The 17209-nt window shown below is 43.0% G+C and overlaps 1 protein-coding gene across 18 annotated transcripts in view; it reads left to right on the forward strand.

The window, feature by feature from the left end:
- The first annotated feature begins 4454 nt into the window (after window positions 1-4454).
- Window positions 4455-17209, forward strand: part of RyR (Ryanodine receptor) — a 28453-nt gene continuing 15698 nt past the window's right edge. For 6 of the 18 annotated variants that reach the window (XR_015272880.1, XM_086838299.1, XM_086838300.1 and 3 more), the window contains exons 1-11: window positions 4455-4532; window positions 7108-7279; window positions 10462-10665; window positions 11020-11031; window positions 11827-11904; window positions 11968-12356; window positions 12419-12943; window positions 13003-13127; window positions 13202-14624; window positions 14687-15290; window positions 15802-15901. Coding sequence is in view for 17 of the 18 variants with exons in the window: in XM_086838299.1 (XP_086694425.1) it covers window positions 7226-7279; window positions 10462-10665; window positions 11020-11031; window positions 11827-11904; window positions 11968-12356; window positions 12419-12943; window positions 13003-13127; window positions 13202-14624; window positions 14687-15290; window positions 15802-15901 (3514 nt within the window). In the remaining variant the exon portion in view is untranslated. Of the gene's footprint in view, window positions 4533-7107; window positions 7280-10461; window positions 10666-11019; window positions 11032-11826; window positions 11905-11967; window positions 12357-12418; window positions 12944-13002; window positions 13128-13201; window positions 14625-14686; window positions 15291-15423; window positions 15524-15801; window positions 15902-17209 lie in introns of all 18 variants that reach the window. The other 12 variants (XM_020959230.2, XM_020959231.2, XM_086838304.1 and 9 more) reach the window with 3 other exon arrangements.

Raw genomic sequence — 17209 nt, forward strand, 5'->3', positions numbered from 1 at the left:
TTCTTCTGCTCCTCTTCCTGGTGCTGCTCCTCGTCCTGCTTATCCTCCTGCTGCCGCTCCCTTCGACAACCACTTCGGCTTCATCAGTTGTTGCCGCAAATTGATTCAACAAACGGCAAACAAGTGAAGCCTGGCCATGATGGGCCTTCAATTAATAGCTGAATGGAATGGGCAAGTAAGTATGGTTACGGACATGGCCACGACCACGGGTACTGGTGAATTTCGCCGGACACGAAACTTTTCCGCTCCGCAACTCGGCAACTGTCAGCGTGCGGAATACTCAAGGATTTCCCCTAACGAGCCACAGCCAAAGGATACTTTGAAAATAATGCCGATAATTCAAATATAGTCTCTGAAAAAGAAGTATACAAAAATGTAGGGAAAGGTATATAGAAAGAGTCTTTTAAGTATATTTGTCTTTAGGTATTAAGAAGGAAATATTTCAATTGAGTTTCTTAGAAACGTATTTTACACTAAAATACCCCAAAAGAAATAAATATGCATTATATGGCTTATTTTTATTCACATTTCTTGTATTTCATTATACATTTCCTCATTAAGAAACGCCATCCCGTACTTAATTTCAGGGATTAAGCCTTTGAAACTTAACAAATACTTAAAGAAAGTAAATACAAAGTATTCGAGGGTATTTCAGTTACAGGTTTGCAATCGAAACTTTCTCTCTGGCTTTTTCATTGTAATGCAGGTGACAACGCCGGCGTCTGGACAGGCGTCCCAGAATCTCATCCCCGGAATCGAATTTGGACCCGAACCCCATTCCGAACCTGGACAAAACGGTTTTTTGTGTGTCTACGGTTCTTGGCCAGCGAGCGGAGCCGTCAAAAGGAACAAACCTCAGTGGCGACAGCGTGGAAATGCACGTCACAAGTACTCGCACAGTTCATCTGGCCAAGTAAATGGAAAAGTTTTGTTTGCCAAACTTTTTCGGTTTGGGAGAGAGGGGGAGGCGTGGCAGGCGGGAAAAGAAAGCGCGCGCTAAGGCGGCCTGAGTGCTGCAGGTCTCCGGACTTTTGGGCCAAAGTCACTAAGGAAACAATGACGGCCGAAAAACTTTCCCGTTGGCATAATCATTGTCATGGCCATTGACGCAAGGATTTGCAAATTATCAGGGACGAAACTTGACCGACCCCGTGTGCAACATGAGAGCTCCTTTCGCTTTGTTAGCGGCGACTGTAAAATTTAGCCATCAAATTTAAGCACACTCTGAAAACACAAAAGTACTTGATGCCCAGTAATTATTCTTCTTAAAGTACAAAATAAAAAAGTTTTCTTGTATAATTATTCAGTTCTTTAAAGGTTATCAAGTTTCTTTGAATAAAATACTTAACAGAAGAAGAGGTCCTGTAACATTTTCCATTTTGTAACATTTTGTTCACTTGAATATTCCTCATAAATATATAATACTTTTGGTCTAGAGAACTCGTCTTTCTAAATGCAACACTTTTTCTTTCAGTACACTCGAGGGGGGATAGCTGTCCGGACCGCAATAATGGGCATAGATAGCAATTATGCCTTTGGCAAAATTGCCGACTGACAATCAAAGAAGCCGCACGCATAAACAAACCGGGGCTCAGAGCCACCGCAGTCACTCACTCCCTTTTCTAAACTCACTCCCACTCAGTGACCCCACCCGAAACCCTGGGCATCCAGCAATCCTCCCGGAAAAACCGCAGACCCCGCCGTAATGAATTGCGGCCAACCGACCCAAAACACAAACAGATACTGAGAAAGAGCCGATTATAAGTTTGCGCACTTCTTCTTTTCCGGCTGCCTGCACAATTGGCTCGATCTTGCCGACATTGGATTCCTTTCTGGGGCAGGGTCCTGCTCCATACATACATACATGCATGCAGCACCGGAATCAACAACAACATCATGCTCTGCATCCTTGCATCCTTTGTGCTGCTCTGACAGCGGTCTGGGGCAACCAGAATCATCCGATTTCTTTGCCGGTTCCCATTGTTTTGCGCAAATTCATTTCGAGGCAATGCAGTTTATCGGTGCCCTGCAGCCTCACACTTGGCTAATTTGTGTGGGACGTAATCTTAACCGCCAGCTTTTGAAGCACTGAGAGAAATTATTAGCAGAGAAATGCCTTAAACCTGAGTAAATGTTGTTTATTGCATATAAGAATAACAATTTAAGAGTCCAAAAATTTTGTCAGTTTCAATGGGAATTTAGAATTTAAGTAACACAAGTAAAGGGTATAAATAAATATATTTAATGGTTTTTGATAATAGTCCAATAAAACTTCATAATAATATAAAAACCAATTCCCAGATCAATATCATTTAGTTTATATTCATTATTATACTCTTGCAGCGTATTTGAATTTAAGTCAGAAGCTTGGAAAACTGTTAAGGATTTATTTCCGACACCATAAATAAAAAAGGCATTAAAAGCCGAGAAGATATAGCCACTTCATGGATAAAAAAGCCATTTGTAATTTTTGATATATTTTCAAAATTTTATAAGGGGTTACATCGCTAAAATTATCAAAATTCGGCAAAAATTGTAAGTTTTGTAAATTTAATTGAATTTCCGAATTGAAATTCATGATTTTTTGACTTTGTTATGAGTTTTTAAATTTTGAATTGTCATATAAAAATATCGATAAATGTCAATTCAAAGAATGCGAATATTTTCAATTTAGTTGGGATCGATTTCCGATACGTTTCTATAATTCAATTGCAAACAGCAATTATTTGCAAACTTTGGCTCTGCGACGTTTGATTCCTTTTTGATTATTTTCAAGTTCCCAGCCAGATTATCCCTAAAAACATCTGTTGCACATAATGAGTCATGAGTCACAAGTAAAAACCCATTTCAAATATACTTTCTCCCCGTGTACATGCTTATTTCGCAGGCAATTCACTCGAGAGGCCTCGCAATGAAATGCGCAATAATTCAAATTACGCATACGCCATGTTGTACTAGGGAAAAGCCCTCGTCTTCGGCCCTGCATCCAACTACTTGCCACCCATCATCAACCGGACTAAATAGAAAATATCTCAAGATGTTCCGCCTGAACGCATCGCATCCAAGCCAATGACGATGACTCTCAGTTGGCAAAGAATAAATTTCGAAGGCAAAAGCCAAAAGGAATCAAAGAAACGAATTGCGGCTGCAAAATATGATTTCATTTCATTCATTAAAAACCTGGCAAGTTCAAGTTGAATGAACAAAGATATATTTGACCGCATCATATGTGTATGATTTATTTTTAACTCGCTTATTACAGCATCTCATAATGAACTGACGCGACGTTGGCCGTCGTCGGCCGTTGGCGTCTTGGCAGACACTCAAAAAACGAAAAGAATGAAATACAAATGCAAGTAGAACACACCCGGCAACACACAAACTGTGGCAATTATACGAAAATATCGAGAAACCTTTCAAGATTCGCGAACGGAATGTTTTTATTTATTTTCCCCAGACTCTCGTACTCGGCATTTCCTCAAAACGAACTGCCAAACAGCTGATTTAAATAGCCAAAGGCCCCCCCAAAAAAAATGAGAAGCAATCAGAGCGAGAAAAAGAAAGGATGTCAGTGAGTCTGTGTGTGTGTGTGTGTGTGTGTGTGTGGTTGTACGAGCGGCAAACAAGCAACAAGCGGCGAGGCGAAAAATGTAGGCGAACACGGCAAGCCGGCGAGAAAAGCGAGAATACGCTTCGGGCCAGAATCGCCGCACTGTGTCCTTGAGTTGGAAAAGTAAGTGGAAATGGAATGAAAATTTGAAAAAAAATTTTTCTCTCATTGTTGGTGATTTATAAAAACGAACAAAACCTTCACGTTTAGTGAGGTTTGTATATAGAATCATTGGGAGTTATACACGAAAATGCCAACAACCTATTAACTCTCTATAAATTATATTTTTAAGTCAATTACAACTATGGTTGCTTACCCTTTTTTAGCATTGCCAATTTTATTGCAAAAATGACAGCTAAACATTTAAGAACCTGGAACTATTTTTCATATATAAATAATATTAAAAACAATAAAAAGGAATATTATGAAAAGCCAATTCCCAAATTCAGTGTTTACACATAGATTGATTGGAAGTATACTGCAAAAACGTCAGACGTATACTTAATGAACAAAAAACATTACAAAAATAATTCTTTCTATTAGATTTTAATATTTTGCAGAGCTCTTATTTATAACTCATTAAGAATTCAAGTGGAGCATTGTTAGAAATAAACTAAATAATTAAAGATTAATTTCTACAAATATATATATCAATCATAACCTAATTTGTAGAGATATAAGTAGAACATTTTTAGGGACCCTAAACAATAGTAATACCCTCCATTAGAGCCACATTTGGATCCTCTCAAATCTTTCCACTATTTCGCTTTATTTCGTACCACTGTTCCGGCTGCTGCGAATTGCGTGCCGCAGCATTGGTCGCTCTGTTCGCCGCCCCATCGCCACATCGCTCATCATTCTGCACTCGTAGTCGCCGCCGACGGGCTCGTCGTCAGTCTAGAGAGTAATATCGACACGAAAAGTAAGTTCGCCGTGCTTCTGCTGGGCCCCGACAGCATCGAGTATAGAATCTATATGTGCGCCGGGGTGAAATCCCAGTGAAAACTGGGGGAAACCGTGGAAAATCCATGCCCCAAAACTCTCGCCCTCGCCTCGCGTGCCCTCTCGGCGAGCACGTGGCGGAGTTTATCGGCTCCAGGGCGAAAATCGGTGGTGTTGTGCGCGTTGCATAAGATTTGCAATTATAATTCCGACGATCTGAAAATGAAAACTAAGTAAAAAATATGAAAATCTGAAAATCTGATGAAAATTTCGGAAAGTGCTCTAGTTTTGTGCGCTGCCCAGGCCTTTGCGTGTGATATTTTTGGACATGTGTGCGCCTTCGGGTCGCCGTGCTCGTCTTCGGGTCGGTACTTCGTTCGGCGGTTGGACCAAAAATAAACACACGACACCCGCTGAAAGCCAGCGAATTGTTAGAGAATTTCGAGGAGCCAAAGCAACCGAAGCAGCAACAGCAACAGCAACAGCAACAACAACAACCAAATCCGAGATCTATCTTTTGAGAAAACAAAGACACCTCTGCTAATGAACAATCCCGAGTGGTATACTATATCCGTGCGTGTGCGTGTGTTTTTGTGGGTGGCGGCACAGCCACAAAATGGCGGCATTGCGTGCCATCGGACCCTTGGATTACCGATGGCCGCCATATCTGTCGCCTCGCAAATCTCGCTAGAGCCTCGCAGACAGACTGCCGCCAGTGGAATCAGTGGAGAATAATCGCAAAAGTCCTTGCCCAAGGATAAGCTCTGGCAATCAAGCCAATTCCACGCACCAGCGAGCAATTAATTAGAATTCGCCGAGAGGGGGGGCGGTCGGTAGAAGTTCGGAATGGCAACATGTTGCACGGCGACACAACGCATAAATCCACAAATATACGTACTAAATATATGCACAAGTGCCGCAACTAAATATATCGTGTGTGTCCCGAGCACGCCATGTCCGCAAAGTAACGTTGGCACCCACCCAGAAAGCATACTATAATCAGACACCCGAGGAAAGCACGCTAAAAAGCGGAAATTAGGGATACATTTGATTGGCCTAATCCACAAGCACTTTATTAGCTCGATTGCCCGCAAGCAGAACGCTCTATATACATATGTCTATATTTTATTCACATGCTGAATTTTTCATGCTTTATTACTGCGTGTTTTTGTATATCTATATTATTAAGAGGATTATTGAGCACTCTTAGAGCCTTCTTGGAGTTCAATATTGGTCGAAATCGTTATAGGATTAATATCTTATTAGGATGATTTCTGTTCTGAAATTTCTGAATCTGAAATGAGTATTCTAATTGGCTTTTTTAATTTTACAGGATTTTTGAGAGCAAATTTTAATGTATTTTGCTTGTATTTTCACTATATTTATTCAGTTTACTTGGTCCGATTGTTTATGAATACCGAAAAATCATTAAATTATTTATGGCATTCTTGAAAAGCGAAAAGATGCAAAAAAATTTTAAAGATTCTGTTAAGAATACTCATAGTAGAAAGCCAAAAATACTCTACTCTTAAATAAAATTATTACGAAAAGAGTACATTTAGTGAAGTTCTGTTTCTTAACTATCCTAACCCGAACCTGACGAACTTAAATACTTATTATTTTTAAATCAAATCAAATTTAATTAATCGATTTAGAAAGAAATACACAATAATAAGTGAACATTAAATTTGTAAGTTTAACTTTATTCGATATGGAGAGATTATCCCATGCATTCTTTATTTCTTCTTTCGCTAACGAGTATATATATTAAAACCAAATTTTTAATGATAATCAACTAGTTTTGATTTAATCAATAATACCTAAAAGAATCGTTGTAATTTTATCATGTTAGTTAAAAAAAGGGATGTATAGTTTATAGTTATAGGTCTGTAGCCTAATTGCAAATATACATATGTATATACATTTCGAATATAGTATCATATAATAGATAATTAGATAGTCTTTAGAATTCTAAAACCCCTTGTAATATCACTTTAGAACCAATTAAACAACACTCTTATTCTTATTCGACTATTCTGCTCATTTCTTGGCCTCTTGCCTAGGCAGTAACATATTTAAATGCAACACAAATTCCCAAATAATTACAAGCAAACCGACAAAAACACAAATAACAAAAAATTTCGGGGCGAATTTGGCAAGTGACACAAGAAAAATATAATATAAAAAAAAACGTGGCGAGCAAAGCAAAGGCGAAAATAACATAACGGAACTACCGAGTGAATCAGCTGTTGTTCGCCAAGAGAAAGCAAAACAAAAAACCCGAACTAAAGAGAAAGTAATCCGAGAGAGAGACGGCGAACTCTCTCGCTCTACGTTGGTCCGTAATAGCGCGCGTGTGTGTTTGTGTGCGTGTGTGTGGGGTTCGGGGGATTTCCCAAAATATAAACAAAAAGTTCGTGGCACTCGAGCAGTCTGTTCGCCCATTAAAAAACCCTCGCCGAGAATTCTTGAGTCGCGCACGACAAGTGTAAACAATTTCGGTTGCCGTAGATTCTAACCGTAAACAAATTCCGTTCTCGTTCTCTCTTCCAAAGGAAATTAAACCGATTCGGATTCGCCAAAAGGGAAATCCCAAAACAATTGAATTCCAAACGCCGCTGCGATATAAATTCCGATTTGGAGGCGCTGCGGTCGTTGCGTTAACCAAACGAAATGGCTGAGGCGGAGGGAGGCTCCGAGCAGGATGATGTTTCATTCCTTAGAACGGTAAGTCCTAGACCACACGTAAAAGAAATTCTGTATACTTTATATTGGTATAAATATTTTTGGATTTGTAGAAAAATATATTTAAGTTAGAAAACCTAGCAACTTTAGGTGTACATTTAAAGATGTATGCATAATCTTGTATTCAGAAACTTTAAGCAAAACTTTTTCAAATGAATTTTTTCAAGCAAATTATTTTATTCAAAAATTCAATGATTGATTTTAACTAGTTTTGTAGCTTTATCTTGAAATTTTGTGAGAGAAATTGTATGCTATAGATTTTAAAATAATTTGTAATTAGTGTATTTAAGATTTTATGTCTATGCAGGGTATTTTAATTTCAGTCATAAGCATGCAACACAGTGAAAGAGTAATTTCCGACCCTATAAATCATATATATTCTTTATCAGCATCACCTGTCGAGCCATATCCGTAAGAATAAGTTTTTTATCAATTTTTTTAACATTTTATAAGGGATTACATAGTCAAAATTGTCAAAATTCGAAAACAAAATGTTAATTTTAAATTGAATAACCCTTTTTGTTAACCTAATAAAAACTAGAAAGAAAGAAAGAAAAGGTTACCGAGTGGAAATTAATTAATTTTTGCCTGGGTTATGATGATGCAAGGGTATAATAATTTCTGTGTTTAATTTAGTTCATATTTTTCAATACATTAAAACTTATTTTTTGGAATTTCGTTTAGTATATTATACAATTTCAAAGAGGATTTCACAAAATTTTAATTACTTCATGCGCAATTGCTTAAATTAATTGATAAGTAATGAATGAAATAATGAAATTTATAAAAACAAAAATGTACACGAAAAGTACTGAATGAGTAATTTTTCTAAGATTGTGATTCCATTTCAATATAAATATATTCATATTCTGGTCAAAAACCAGTTGAGAGTTGAATTCTGTCATTTCGACATGACACCAACATAGTAACAGCAAACAAACAACATGGACATAACTGTAATAACTTTGCAAAGCCATAACAAGACTTGTTATTACCAAAATTGTAATTCCATCCTGCGAATATTAAAAACGAAATCCAATTGCATTATTTTTGCTGAGTGCTCCTGTTTCACATCCACTTGCACTGACAACGCCAGATCATCTAAAATCAATTACGTCCACTCAATAAAATCCATGGGGGATTTTTCACAATTGGTGTCATAAAATATCCGGCAATCCATAAAAGATGTCCTGTTCCCTCTCTTGTATCCTCCCTTGTCCCTTTGTATATGTAATGCATATTTATAGGCGCCCCTAACTTTTGTTTATGGCACACAATAAATACAAAACTCGAGTCACAAATTCAATCACGGCCACCAGGGGCCTTGGCTTTTCGTCTGATTCCCACTTTACATAGCCCAGCTGGCGAGGTCTGGACCAGGGCAGGGCTGGGCTCGAAGGATTCGAGGTATCCGAGGGACGGCCGGCTCGATGAACACATCGTCAGCTGACAAATGCCGCTATATATCAATGCCCACAGCTGGTGCGCCAAATGACAGCCATTATGGGGTATAAGTAAATAGTGTTGCTTCCTTTTCCTCACGCCCATCATCCGCAGTCAACGCCCACAACCATCCACTCCCTCTGGGGGTCAGCGAGGTCAGCAGCAGCGACACCTTGCCGCAATAAATAAATACGTTTAAGGGCAAAAGTTCAGTTTGCGAATCGCACCCACACGGACATCCTTGTATCACTTGGCCAGGTCCCTTCAGCCCAGTCCCAGTCCCAGTCCCAGTCCCGGCCGAAGCCCGCAGGCCCGTTTCCACCGCTTTCACCGCAACAGAAATTCAATAAATATCGAAGACCCGATGGAGGAGACACAGGACTCCAGCTCTCCGGGGATGTCCTTCGATGTCAAATTACGCTTATTTGCTTTCCCTCCGCCTCCACTCTTCGCTCCCCGTCTCTCTCCCAGTTTTTGCGTGTCATTTTGAAAACTTTACAGTTCACAAGCGAGTGACCCGAAAAGTGCAAGTTTGCAAAAACATTTATCGAAATGAAGTCAAATGCAAATTGAGTCATTGAGCAGTGTAGTTTTTGGGTAGCCAGCCAAAGCCGGGATGTGGTCAGACGGGTTTAAATTTTAAATAGATGGGCAGGACAATGGGGCTGCTGCGTCAGGATTCGGCACTTCATTCGCATTTAAATTATGCAAATTGCTCGATTCGAAATCCATTACCGTTCATTTAACTTCGACTACACACACTCGCATTCATACACACTCACAGCGGCCGAAAATCACATCTCCTCCCTGCTGGGCGGAAAAGAACACCTACCAAGCACCACCAACACCGCCACCGCCACTGCCACCGCCACCCAGCTTTCGACTAGCCCTTCATTTGCACATTCAGTGCCTTGTAACAATTCCCTCAATTTGCGTGTGTGCATCGCCCCAGCCTCCTAAGGCTTCAGGGATCCCATCCCAGATCGGACTACGGGTCGATTCGGAGAAATCGGGGGTTCAGGGGTTCGGGGGTTAGAGGAGGCAAATGCCAATTGGCATTGCGGTGGCTTGCCGGTCGGTATTGTTGCCAAAGTCTCATTAAAATTGCAGCACAACTTTGGGCCTCTTAATGACTTAATTGTTGCCTAAACTCCTGGTTCATTCCTTAACTCACTTCTCGCACACAGTCGGCGCAAGAAGAGAAATGAATCAGACATCAAACTAATCTGCAGGTGAATCTGTAGAGTAGTCCAAATAGTCAAATTTCAGGAAAATACATAGTATTGATTTGAGAGGTGAAACTAGGAAAATCAGTTTTAAAATTTCTAACATTAGACTTGGATAAAACATGATGCAATATGTTTTACATATTTCCAAAGCTTAGAATGCAAAGCAATTTTGATAAAGTTGGATCCACCGAAGACTCTTTAAGAACAAGATGCATAACGCCCATACGTTTTTATTGCTTTGTCTCTGTGGCTTTAAAGAGAATATAGCCTAAATCATATTATTGTTATATATATAGGCCATATTATTCAGCTTTGGTATATGCACAAATATCGATGAAGTAATTAAATAAATAATAAAAGCATTAGTTATTCAAGAAACTTAAATTGTATTCCAATTTTACCTAATTGTTTTCAATTAAGCTCCCATATCTTATATAAAAGATCACACAAGACGCCGATTTCACAATGTATCCTTTCTTTGACCCATTGTAGGAGGACATGGTCACGCTCTCCTGCACGGCGACGGGGGAGCGTGTCTGCTTGGCCGCCGAGGGATTTGGTAACCGGCACTGTTTCCTCGAGAACATTGCCGACAAGAATGTGCCTCCGGATCTGTCGCAGTGCGTCTTCGTCATCGAGCAGGCGCTGTCCGTGCGTGCTCTGCAGGAGCTGGTGACGGCGGCCGGATCCGAGACGGTAAGTATCCACCGGTCGAGATCAAGCGGATCACGCGGATATATCTCTATGTCTCTATCTCTCTTTCTCATCGCGATCCAAGGGAATCCCGAGCATCCATTTCGTTCAGTACTGTGTCCCGACCCCTTGTTATGTTGTGTGATCCATGTCGCTTTGGTATCCCGTGACATTAACTATCAGTTATCACTTATCAGTTCCCAGTTACTCGTGCTTAGGTCACTCTCTGCATGCTCAACCCATCCTTTTCTCCACGCTGCCCCCACTTTCCCGTCTCTGTCTTCTCTTCTACACATTTTGTATAACCTATCAATTTCTCGTTATTTTTCAAAATTTGTCTAAATACCCACAAAACAGGATAGTCAAGTTGTAAGTATACCGTTCAATTCTTCTTTTTTTAACTCGTATTCGCGCTTCTCTTCTTTCTCTTACTCTTTCTCTCTCGCTCTCTCTCTCTTACTATCTGTCTCACTCTGTCCGTGTAAAGTTGCGCTCGTTCTATATCGCTCTGCTACCGCTTTCTTCATAACTTCTCTGCGGAATTAATCCTTACAAAATGGAGCTATCTGCTCCAATAACTCTCCCTCCTAAGGGAAATCGAATCACGTAGGACCAGACCTGGCCTCTGGTGCTTCAGCGCTCCTAACTTGGTGAATAAAAATCGAAATATGCCAGGAGTACCGTTGGAATAGGGATCCATGTTCCTTTTCCGCCCAGAGAAAACATCGAAGTAATTGTTGAAATACTGTAATAATAGTTGTTGGCTTTGATCAAATCGTTTAAATAACAAATTTGAATCTTATTTACTTTGTTTCATAGCTATTTTTTTGTCTCTCCCTAATTATTTAGTAATTAAAACCTCAGAGAAGTCTCATGGAGCAAATTTAAAGATTGCGAAAGGCAATTAATAATTCAAAATTAACAAAAAAACACCAAAGGATAACAATTATTTCAAGATGTTTTCTCTGTCTGGAGTACTCCATTGATCTAACCCACTGCACCATTCGCACATTTGGCACCCTAACCCCGTAAATACTTAACTTTCCAAAGTGTTATGCAGTAGTTAGTTGACCGTAGTGTAGTCGTTCCAACCCCCCGAGCTGAGCTCCCCGAAAACTGGCGACCCTGCCAGCAGAATCTAATCCTTTTACCGACAATTCCTAGGGCAAGGGAACCGGATCGGGACATAGGACATTGCTCTACGGCAATGCCATTTTGCTCCGCCATCACAACAGTGATATGGTGAGTACTTACTCCTCAGGCTAAATAATTTCCAAAGACTACTAATCGATTCCTTTATTATAGTACTTGGCCTGCCTGTCCACGTCCTCGTCGAACGACAAGCTGTCCTTCGACGTGGGTCTGCAGGAGCACAGCCAGGGCGAGGCCTGCTGGTGGACAGTGCATCCGGCGAGCAAGCAGCGCTCCGAGGGCGAGAAGGTGCGCGTCGGAGACGATTTGATCCTGGTGTCGGTGGCCACCGAACGCTATCTGCACACCACCAAGGAGAACGAGCAATCGATCGTGAATGCCAGCTTCCACGTCACCCACTGGTCTGTGCAGCCTTACGGCACCGGTATCTCCAGGATGAAGTATGTGGGCTATGTCTTTGGTGGCGATGTACTGCGATTCTTTCACGGCGGCGACGAGTGCCTGACCATACCCAGTACCTGGGGTCGTGAGCCAGGAACAAAGTGAGTGTCCCCATAAACCTTAACAGGAGATTAAGTTAATCCTGTAACCCCCCTGGAAATAGCATTGTAATTTACGAGGGCGGCGTGGTCATGGCCCAGGCACGTTCCCTGTGGCGCCTGGAACTGGCTCGAACCAAGTGGACCGGCGGCTTCATCAACTGGTACCATCCGATGCGCATTCGCCACATAACCACTGGACGCTATTTGGGCGTCAACGAAAGCAACGAACTGATCCTGGTGAAGAAGGAGGAGGCCTCGATCGCGACGACGACTTTCTGCCTGCGGCAGGAAAAGGACGACGAGAAGAAGGTGCTCGAGGACAAGGACCTGGAAGTGATCGGCTCGCCGATCATTAAGTACGGTGACACCACCGTCATTGTTCAGCATTGTGAGACAAGCCTGTGGCTCAGCTACAAGAGCTATGAGACGAAAAAGAAGGGCGTTGGCAAGGTCGAGGAGAAGCAGGCCATTTTGCATGAGGAGGGCAAGATGGACGATTGCCTCGACTTTTCACGCTCTCAGGAGGAGGAGTCCAAGACAGCGCGTGTTATCCGCAAGTGCAGCAGTCTCTTCACCCAGTTTATTACGTGGGTATCCTGACAGGACTTCTCTCTAGAGAGTTTTCTTATTCAAAATATTCTTTCAGGGCCTTGGAAACGCTGCAGTCCAACCGACGACACTCCATTTTCTTCCAAAAGGTCAACCTCAACGAGATGGTCATGTGCCTGGAGGACTTGATCAATTACTTCTCGCAACCCGAAGACGACATGGGTGAGTGATACTCTCTCAAAATAAATTCATTTCTATGAAAAGCTATAAAATCACAACCTCCTTCTGACCCACAGAACACGAGGAGAAACAGAACCGCTTCCGTGCTTTGCGCAACCGTCAAGATCTGTTCCAGGAGGAGGGCGTGCTCAACCTCATACTGGAGGCCATTGACAAGATCAACATCATTACCTCGCAGGGCTTCCTTGCCAGCTTTCTGGCCGGCGACGAGACTGGCCAGAGCTGGGACCTAATTTCCACCTACCTGTACCAACTGCTGGCTGCCATCATCAAGGGCAACCACACGAACTGCGCTCAATTCGCTAACAGCAACCGCTTGAACTGGCTTTTTTCGCGTCTGGGCTCGCAGGCCTCCAGCGAAGGATCCGGCATGCTGGACGTACTTCACTGCGTGCTCATCGACTCACCCGAAGCCCTGAACATGATGCGGGACGAGCACATCAAGGTGATCATCTCGCTGCTGGAGAAGCACGGCAGGGATCCCAAGGTCCTGGATGTACTCTGTTCCCTGTGCGTGGGTAACGGCGTGGCTGTGCGCTCCTCGCAGAACAACATCTGCGACTTCCTGCTGCCAGGCAAGAACCTGCTGTTGCAGACCCTCCTGGTGGATCACGTGGCCAGCATCCGACCAAACATCTTTGTGGGCCGCGTAGACGGTTCGTCCATGTACCAGAAATGGTACTTTGAGGTGACCATGGACCACATCGAGCAGACGACACATATGATGCCCCATCTGCGCATTGGTTGGGCCAACACCTCCGGCTATGTCCCATACCCTGGCGGCGGCAAGAAATGGGGTGGCAATGGCGTGGGCGACGACCTATACTCCTTCGGTTTTGATGGTGCCAACTTTTGGACCGGAGGAAGGAAGACTCCCGTGGTAGACGCTCTGCCAGAGGAGCCCTTCATCCGCAAGGGCGATGTGATTGGCGTGGCCATCGATCTCTCGGTGCCCATTATCACGTTCACCTTCAATGGCGTCAAGGTGCGTGGTAGCTTCCGGGACTTTAACCTGGACGGAATGTTCTTCCCAGTGATGAGCTGCTCCTCGAAGCTCAGTTGCCGCTTCCTCTTTGGCGGCGATCATGGCCGCCTAAAGTTTGCCCCGCCTATGGGATTCTCAGCGCTGGTCCAGTGTCTTATGCCGCATCAGATTTTGAGCCTGGACCCATGCTTTTACTTTGGCAATCTCAGCAAGAACGTCCTTGCCGGACCCTGGCTTATCGAGGACGACACTGCCTTTGTCCCTAAGCCGGTGGACACCACCGGAGTGACTCTGCCCAGCTCTGTGGATCAGATCAAGGAGAAGCTGGCGGAGAACATCCACGAGATGTGGGCGCTAAACAAGATCGAGGCTGGCTGGTCGTGGGGGGAGCACCGTGACGACTACCATCGTATTCATCCGTGCCTCACCCAATTTGAGAAGCTGCCTCCGGCAGAGAAGCGATACGACAATCAATTAGCTGTGCAAACACTCAAGTAATATATTATTTATTTTTGAACAGAAAACCTAACTTAACTTAATTTTAACTCCTTCCCAGGACCATCATTTCATTAGGTTACTACATAACCATGGATAAGCCGCCGGCACGCATCCGTCCAGTGCGCCTGCCCAACGAGATTTTCATGCAGGGCAACGGCTACAAGCCGGCTCCCCTCGACCTTAGCGCCGTGACCCTAACGCCAAAGCTGGAGGAGCTGGTGGACCAGCTGGCGGAGAACACGCACAACCTGTGGGCGCGAGAGCGCATCCAACAGGGCTGGACTTATGGTCTGAACGAGGACAGCGATAACCATCGCAGTCCCCACTTGGTGCCGTATGGCAAGGTGGACGAAGCCATTAAGAAGGCCAACCGTGATACGGCCTCGGAGACAGTGCGAACACTTCTGGTCTATGGGTACGTTCTGGATCCACCAACGGGTGAGGGCACAGAGGCCCTCCTGGCGGAGGCACAGCGTCTGAAGTTTGCCGCCTTCCGGACCTATCGCGTGGAGCGCAACTACGCCGTGACCTCTGGCAAGTGGTACTTCGAGTTCGAGGTCCTTACCGCCGGACCTATGCGCGTGGGATGGGCACGAGCGGACTGCTATCCGGGAGCCATGCTGGGCAGCGAGGACACCAGCTGGGCCTTCGATGGCCACAACGTGAGTATTCCGGGGAGAGGGAAGCATCGAGGGTACTTTTTTCCCAGGTCAATGATATAGGTGGGAGTGGGAGCCAGTTACTAGGGAAAGACCGTGTGCGAGACCCACTCAAATCCAAACCCCGTGATTATAGGTGACCAAAATGCATGCCGGATCCATCGAGCACTTTGGAGTGCGGTATGAGGCTGGCGATGTCATTGGTTGCTTCATCGACGTCAAGGAGCAAACGATCAGTAAGGACACCCATAGACGCCTAGCAGCGCGCACCAACGTTGATTTCATTTATTTTGATCGAACGCATTTTGTTAACTCAACTCTTTTCAACTTAATCGATGACTTTCGTTCTCTTTTGATTTGTTAATTTATAGCGACACTCTTTCATATCCGATATCTATCATTAACAAGCAAACAAAAAAACAACAGCAAAACAGCAAAAGAATCACAGACATTCGCGCAGGCAGAGAGAGTTACTAAAAAATCAATCTTGTCACTTGCAATATTCACCTTTTAGGAAGAGAAAGTCTACGGTGGCGTCAGTGAGTCCTTCGGTAAACAGTGCGGACCCGGGGACATAGTCGGCGTCTTTCTAGACCTCGCGGATCACACAATTAGTAAGAACCGTTCGTCGCCCCTTGTTGTAATGTTTGCGATCTCCTCCAGCCAACCCCAACAGGAATGTCTCCTCCGTGCTTTTGATATCTACTAAATGTGACCATGAGTCCGCCGGAGGGTGGCGGCAATCGAACACCGCAGGTCCCAGGATGCAAGGGACAGGCGTTGTATCCAAGCATTTACCTATATTAGATACCCCGCAAGAGCAAATACCTCCGTCGACATTATCAAGAGTTATTTTCATAGTTCAGTTTCAATGGAGTTTGATGCTTTTATTGCTTTAAATCTACATAACAATATTAAAAACATAAATCCATACATCAAAAGGTGGTCATACATACATACATCAAAAGGTGGTTGACACCCCGAACCGAAGATTATGACTCTCGGGGAAACGGTTTAACCACCTGTTTTCTTTAAATTATTATAAGAGATTTATTTGGAAATTAATTCTTAAACCTTAAATATCATTTGTTAAACATCTTAAGACTTTACTCAAGTTAATATAATATTTAATAAATATATCCAAAGCCTAGTTAACTTAAAGGTATTGTTTAACAATGAACTATACTTACAAATATATATTTCCAAGTTTTTTTTTAAGATTACAAGCCCTTTCAAGCCCTACTGAAATTATAAAAGTTGAAATATAAGCTCCAACTCCATCGAAAAAGAATAAATTTAAATCAAGAAACAGAACATACAATTCAGCCATCAGATCAACCCGAGGATCAGCCATTTCCAGACCCAACTGACTGCAAACAGATCCGATTCGAGCCATTAGTCCATTAGCCGCTTTCTCGTAGCTTCTCGTAGTTATCACTCTCGATATCCACACATCAAATCCAAGTCAATTCCCATGCTCTAACTTCCGAATATTGTTACTTCGAACACCTCGAATGCCATAACCAGGAGTGGGAGGAGTGGTGCCTGATTAGCGGCGACCCGGGTGCCTGAGGAGCAGGCCGTCAGGACACATCAGCTCATCCCAGCTTTTTACTCTCTCGTAACTGCCTGTAATTACTAACGACACGTACTTAACCAATAACCAGTATCAATTCAAATTCAATTTCAATTTCAATTTCGATTTAGATTTCGATCCAGTATATAATTTAGCATGAGAGCTAACACAAGTGCCATTAATAGCCTGCTTGAATTTATAATCCTAGCTTTGCCAACTAAAACTAAAACAAAAACTTTAACCAAACTGAAACTGAGACCAAACCGATTCGAAACCGAATGCCAGTCCCGACACTTTAACATAATAACAATGCAATGCAAGTAATGGGCTGCCGCTGCAAGGCCAG

This window comes from Drosophila serrata, unplaced genomic scaffold (assembly GCF_035046125.1).
Source record: "Drosophila serrata isolate PLE 108 unplaced genomic scaffold, ASM3504612v1 contig_347, whole genome shotgun sequence".
NCBI classification, from domain to species: Eukaryota; Metazoa; Arthropoda; class Insecta; order Diptera; family Drosophilidae; genus Drosophila; species Drosophila serrata.